The sequence below is a fragment of the Nomascus leucogenys genome, chromosome 5, assembly GCF_006542625.1.
Source record: "Nomascus leucogenys isolate Asia chromosome 5, Asia_NLE_v1, whole genome shotgun sequence".
Classification (NCBI taxonomy): Eukaryota; Metazoa; Chordata; class Mammalia; order Primates; family Hylobatidae; genus Nomascus; species Nomascus leucogenys.
Genome location: NC_044385.1, coordinates 6,246,224 through 6,253,319, shown reverse-complemented (window position 1 = coordinate 6,253,319; position 7,096 = coordinate 6,246,224). Strand labels below are relative to the sequence as shown.

Here is a 7,096-nt window from a genome sequence, read left to right as displayed (position 1 = left end):
ATCATAATTAAAATAAGGCATAGCCATTACCAGAGAATTTACTTTGCCATTCTACTTCTGGAGAATGAATCAGGACTCAGAACTGACCACGGCATTGGAAGCAGTTTCGACCCCATTCTGCTGCTCCTCGACCCTGTAGGGAGAAGTGTCAGGGTGAGGAAAGACAGATTCTGTGAGGATCCCTTCCAACTGTGACCCCAGGGGCTGGGTGCGGTGGCTCACACCTGTAATCCCAGCACTCTGGGATGCCAAGGTGGGCAGAACATTTGAGGCCAGGAGTTCGAGACTAGCCTGGCCAACACGGTGAAACCCCGTCTCTACTGAAAATACAAAAAGTAGCCAGTCATGGTGGCATGTGCCTGTAGTCCCAGATACTTGGGAGGCTGAGGCAGGAGAATCACTTGAACCCCAAGGTGGAGTTTGCAGTGAGCCTATAATTGCACCACTGCACTCCAGCCTGGGTGACAGAGGGAGACTCCACCAAAAACAAAAACAAAAACAAAACAAAATAAAAAAACAAAGTTAAGTGTGGCCAGGTGTGCAGTGGCTCCTGCCTGTAATCCCAGCACTTTAGGAGGCTGAGGCAGGAGGATCACTTGAGGTCAACAGTTCAACCAGCCTGGGCAACATGGCAAAAGCCCAGCTCTACTAAAAATACAAAAATTTGCTGGGCGGGGTGGTACACGCCCTTAGTCCCAGCTACTCAGGAGGCTGAGATACAACAATCATTTGAACCCTGGACACGAAGGTTACCGTGAGCTGAGATTGTGCCTCTGCACCCCAGCCTGGGTGACAGAGAGAGACTCCATCTGAAAAAAATAGTTTGTCACAAGAGCAGACAGCCTTAAAATGGGGGCCAGGGAAGTTGCTTGGAGAAAATGGCCTCTCTGAAATATTCCTGAATCAATAACAGAAGCATCCTCTAGCAGTTGACTGCAGAGCCCCTACCCCTTTTCAGGTCCTTCATTATTCCCTAGAACCTCCAAGTGGGCCAAGCATGAGAGGCAACCACAATTGATTAGGAGACAGATCAATCGTTCAAAAAACATAAAACAATAATCTACTGTTTACTGTGGATTTAGCAATTAATCAGCCCTAGAGGATAAGTGAGTTGGCCAGGTGGAGAGGGGAAGGAAGAGTGTTACAGTTAGAGGGAACAATGTTACATGCTGGAAGAACCGAAATGTAACTAGCATGCATGTAACTAGTAACACAGAGGAGCCCACGGCTCAGGAGAGCAGGCCTTGAAGACAGAAAGATGGCCCCCGGCCTTGGTGTTAGGTTAAAATGATTGAACTTTCCCCCCTTTTTTGAGGCGGAGTTTCTCTCTGTCACCTAGGCTGGAGGAAAGTGGTGTGATCTCGGCTCACTGCAACCTCTACCTCCTGGGTTCCAGCGATTCTCCTGCCTCAGCCTTCTGAGTAGCCGGGATTACAAGCATCCGTCACCACGCCCGACTAATTTTTGTATTTTTAGTAGAGACGGGGTTTCATCCTGTTGGCCAGGATGGTCTCAAACTCCTGACTTCAGGTGATCCACCCACTTCGGCCTCCCAAAGTGCTGGGATTACAGGCGTGAGCCACCGCGCCCAGCCTGAACTTTCCTCTTTTTAAAAATCTGTGTGTGCGTGTGTGTGTGTGTGTGTGTGTGTGTGTGTAAAAGGCATGGGGTGAGGGGGTCGGGGTTGGAGACAGGGTCTCACTCTGTTGCCCAGGCAGGAGTGTAGTGGACCATAGCTCACTGCAAACTCAAGCTCTGAAGCAATCCTCCCACCTCACCCTTTTAAGTAACTGGGACTGTAAGCGGCCACCCCACCTGGCTAATTTTTTCACTTTTTGTAGAGAAGGGGTCTGCCTATGTAGCCCAGGGTATTCTGCGACTACTGGCCTTGAGCGATCCTTCGGCCTCGGCCTCTCAGTGTACCGGGATTACAGGCGTGAGCCAACGCCCTTGGCCAAAGCGGATCGGACTCGATCTTAAGTTTAGATAAGGGTGTTAAACATTTTAAGGAGGGCAGTGCCATGATGAGATTTTAGTTTTAGCAAGATTACTCTTAAGGCGTGCCTGGGACATGGTACAGGAGGAAATGGAAATGATCAGGTTTTCCTTTTGGAAATAATCCCTGGTCTGTAAGGAGCTGAAGGAGGTCTGCAGGTACGGAGGGAGGGTACCACTGTAGGCTTTTCAGCAGGACAGTGATAAGATGACATGTGCATTTTAAAAGGATCACTCTTCTAGAAAGACCTGAAAAGGTATAAAATGATAAGTAACTGGGAGCCAGAGGAAACTTAGACTCAAGGCGGGAGTTAGGCCCTCAGCCATGTCTTCCATCCGCTTCCTGTGCCAGCGCTGCCACCAGGCCCTGAAGCTGAGCTGCTCCTTGGAGTCTGGGAGCCTCCCTGCAGCCCCGGCGCCCACCTCCAGTCAGGCTGAGCCAGGAGACACCCGGGAGCCCGGCGCCACCACCAGGGAGGTGACAGACGCTGAGGAGAAACAGGACGGTGCCTCTAGCAGACCCCTTCCAGGTGATGGCAGTGCGTCCAAGTACCATGCCAACATCTTCACCCTGCTGGGGGAGCTTGGCGCCATGCATATGCTCAGTAGCATCCAGAAGGCAGCTGGTGACATTTTTGACATAGTCTCTGGCCAAGAAGTTGTGGACTATCCCCTGTGTGAAGAATGCACCGACAGTCTTTTAGAGCAGCTGGACAACCAGCTCGCTGTCACAGAAGCTGAGAGTCAGAACTACCAACGCTGCCTGGAGACCGGGGAGCTGGCGACCAGCGAGGACGAGATGGCGGCGCTGCGGGCGGAGCTGCGGGACCTGGAGCTGGAGGAGGCCAGGCTGGTGCAGGAGCTGGAGGATGTGGACAGGAACAATGCAAGAGCAGCGGCGGATCTCGAGGCAGCCCAGGCAGAGGCTGCGGAGCTGGACCAGCAGGAGAGGCAGTACGACAGGGACTACAGTGCCTTGAAGTGGCAGCAGCTGGAACTGCTTGACCAGCTGGGGAACGTGGAGAACCAGCTACAATATGCCACGGTCCAGATGGACCGGCTGAAGGAAATCAACTGTTTCACCGCCGCGTTTGAGATCTGGTTGGAGGGCCCCTTGGGCGTCATCAATAACTTCAGGTTGGGCCGCCTCCCCACTGTCCCTGTGGGCTGGAATGAGATTAACACTGCCTGGGGACAGGCGGCTTTGCTGCTCCTTGCCCTGGCCAATGCAATTGGACTGCAGTTTCAGCGGTATCGACTCATCCCCTGCGGAAACCATTCGTATCTGAAGTCTTTAACAGAGGACCGGACTGAGCTGCCGTTGTTCTGTTATGGGGGGCAGGATGTTTTCCTCAATAACAAGTTTGACCGCGCCATGGTGGCCTTCCTGGCCTGCATGCAGCAGTTCAAGGAAGAGGCTGAGAAGGGTGAGCTGGGCCTCTGTCTGCCCTACAGGATCCAGGTGGAGACAGGCCTGCTGGAGGACGTTAGCGGCCGAGGGGAATGCTATTCCATCAGAACCCATCTGAACACGCAGGAGCTGTGGACGAAGGCACTCAAGTTCCTGCTTATAAATTTCCAGTGGAGTCTCGTCTGGGTTGCCTCAAGGTATCAAAAGTAGCTTTCTTGAGTCTTGCTCTGTCGCCCAGGCTGGAGTGCAGTGGCGCCATCTCGGCTCACTGCAACCTCCACCTCCTGGGTTCAAGCGATTCTCCTGCCTCAGCCTCCCGAGTAGCTGGGATTACAGGTGCCCGCCAACACACATGGCTAATTGTTGTATTTTTAGTAGAGACGGGGTTTTGCCATGTTGACCAGGCTGGCCTTGAACTCCTGACCTCAGGTGATCCACCCGCCTCGGCCTCTCAAAATGCTGGGATTACAGGTGTGAGCCACCACATCCGTCCTTTTTCTTTTGAGACAGAGTCTCACTCTGTGGCCCAGGCTAGAGTGCAGTGGCATGATCTTGGCTCATTGCAACCTCTACCTCCTGGGTTCAGGCAATTCTCCTGCCTCAGCCTCCCGAGTGGCTGGGATTACAGGTTCACACCACCACAACCAGCTAATTTTTGTATTTTTAGTAGAGATGGGGTTTCACCATGTTGGCCAGGCTGATCTCAACCTCCTGATCTCAGCTGATCTGCCTGCCTTGGACTCCCAAAGTGCTGGGATTACAGGCATGAGCCACCCCACCCAGCCCACTTTCTTTTTTTCTAAAGTACTGTATATATATTATCAGATAAGTCTTCCCCAACACACCTTTGTCCCTTCTTCCTTGTAACTTCCACTCCCCTTCTCCACCTGAACATTCAAAATGACAGGAAAAATTAAATTACAAGAGGCTAAGATTATTCCCGCATAAAGGGATAATGGGAGACAAAGCACGGACTAAGGGTGGGGAGGAAAGAAGGCATGGTGAGGAGCAAGGTGGGGGTTTTCAGCTTTTTAATTTAAAAACATTTTGGGCCATGGATGTATGTAATGGAACGTTGGAGTCGGGGCAGGGGAGAGAATACTCAAAAATTTCGTTTTTGTTGTGATGCATAGTGTAAGCCCCTCATCTTCATCCTTGAGAAACTTTCAATAAATTTCGACATGTTCAAAGTGAGAGGTGAGTCTTACTGGACTGTGTCGTGATGTTGAGATTAACTGTGAGGTGAGGGGCTGGGGTGGCCAGGAAGTGACTGGTAACATTGGCTGGTAGATAAATTAAGAGGTCTTGAGGTGAACCCTTCCAGAAAGCTGAAGATTGAATCCTAGCACTTTGAGAGGTGAAGGAGGGAGAATTGCTTGAGCCCAGGAGTTCCGAGACCAGCCTGGGCAACATAGGGTGACCACATCTTAAGGAAAATTTTTTTAAATTAATTAATTTAAATTTTTTTTTTTGAGACAGAGTTTCGCTCTTGTATCCCAGGCTGGAGTGCAGTGGCGCGATCTCAGCTCACTGCAAGCTCTGCCTCCCAGGTTCAGGCAATTCTCCTGCCTCAGCCGCCCTTGTAGCTGGGATTACAGACATCCACCACCACACCCCAGCTAATTTTTTTTTTTTTTTTTTGAGACAGAATCTCACCCTGTCGCCCAGGCTGGAGTGCAGTGGCACAATCTCAGCTCACTGAAACCTCTGCCTCCGAGATTCACGATTCTCCTGCCTCAGCCTCCCGTGTAGCTGGGATTACAGGTGTGTGCCACCACGCCCAGCTAGTTTTTTTATTATTTTAGTATAGACAGGGTTTCACCATTTTGGCCAGGCTGGTCTCGAACTCCTGACCTCAGGTGACAGGCCCGACTTGGCCTCCCAAAATGCTGGGATTACAGGTGTGAGCCACCTCGCCTGGCCTACAAAATATTTTTAAAAAATTAGCCAGGCATGGTGTGGTGTGCATCTGTAGTCCTAGCTACTCTGGAGGCTGAGATGGGAGGATCCCTTGAGCCTGGGAGGTCCAGGTTGCGCTGAGCTGTGACTCGGCCACTGCACTCGAGCCTGGGCAACAGAGTGAGATCCCATCTCTAAAAAATAAAAAGTAAAATAAGCCAATCAGAGAAACCTTTTAAAATGCAAATTGTATCATGCCATCCTCCAGCTTCTCCTTCGCCCTCATAAAATCTCAAATCCTGACCACAGCTTTCAGCCCCAGAAGATCTGTTCCTGCTGCCTCTCCAGGCCCAGATTATACTTCTCCCAGTTCCTTTCTGTGCCAAAATGTGCCAAGCCTATCACTCCACCTTTGCCTGTGCTCTTCCCTGTGTGTCAATGTCTTCTTTTTTATGTATTTATTTTTTTTGAGACGGAGTCTCCCTCTGTCACCCAGGCTTGAGTGCAGTGGCTCAATCTAAACTCACTGCAACCTCCGCCTCCCAGGTTCATGTGGTTCTCCTGCCTCAGCCTTCTGAGTAGCTGAGACTACAGGCGCCTGCACCACACCCGGCTGATACTTGTATTTTTAGTACAGACAGGGTTTCGCCATTTTGGCCAGGTTGGTCTTGAACTCCTGACCTCAGGTGATCTGTCCGCCTTGGCCTCTCAAAGTGCTGGGATTACAGGCATGAGCCACTGCACTCGGCCTGTGTGTCAATGTCTTCAAACTATAAACTACTTCTGGGGGGCTGATTTAACTCTGTCATGCAGATGTACCTAGAATAACCCCTACGTATTAAGCATTCTATAATATGTAAAGTACAAAGATTAGATTATAAAATATGCAGTTTCAAAACTCAGAGAAGTATTTAGAAGGAAAATGGGCTGGGCGTGGTGGCTCACGCCTGTAATCCCAGCACTTTGGGAGGCCAAGGCGGGCGGATCACGAGGTAAGGAGATCAAGACCATCCTGGCTAACATGGTGAAACCCCATCTCTACTAAAAACACAAAAAATTAGCCGGGTGTGGTGGCGGGCGCCTGTAGTCTCAGCTACTCAGGAGGCTGAGGCAGGAGAATGGTGTGAACCCGTGAGGCGGAGCTTGCAGTGAGCCAAGATCATGCCACTGCACTCCAGCCTGGGCGACAGAGCAAGACTCTGTCTCAAAAAAAAGAAGGAAAATGTTCCCAATAATATGTATTCCTTGGATATACATGAAGGCATTTCCATGAAAATTTTGTACTTCAGAATAAGCCAGGGTTGGGCACAGCGGCTCACACCTGTAATTTCAGCACATTGGGAGGCCGAGGTGGGAGGATTGCTTGAAACCAAGAGTTTGAGGCCGGGCGCGGTGGCTCACGCTTGTAATCCCAGCACTTTGGGAGGCCGAGGCAGGCGGATCACGAGGTCAGGAGATCGAGACCACGGTGAAACCCCGTCTCTACTAAAAAATACAAAAAAAAAATAGCCGGGCGTGGTGGGGGCCTGTAGTCCAGCTACTCAGAGAGGCTGAAGCAGGAGAATGGCGTGAACCCGGGAGGCGGAGCTTGCAGTGAGCCGAGGTTGCGCCACTGCACTCCAGCCTGGGCGACAGCGAGACTCCGTCTCAAAAAAAAAAAAAAAAAAGAAACCAAGAGTTTGAGAACCCCCTGGGCAACAGAGTAAGACCTAGTCTCTACAAAAAAATTTAAAATGTTAAAAAATCAGCCAGGAGTGGTAGCATGTGCCTGTAGTCCCAGATATTCTGGGG

General features: G+C 50.8%; 1 protein-coding gene across 1 annotated transcript; it reads left to right on the top strand.

The window, feature by feature from the left end:
- Positions 1-2,320: 2,320 nt before the first annotated feature.
- On the top strand, positions 2,321-3,616 carry BECN2 (beclin 2). The gene has a single exon (XM_030812483.1). It carries the CDS (start codon positions 2,321-2,323, stop codon positions 3,614-3,616), a length of 1,296 nt encoding a protein of 431 aa, XP_030668343.1.
- Positions 3,617-7,096: the final 3,480 nt, after the last annotated feature.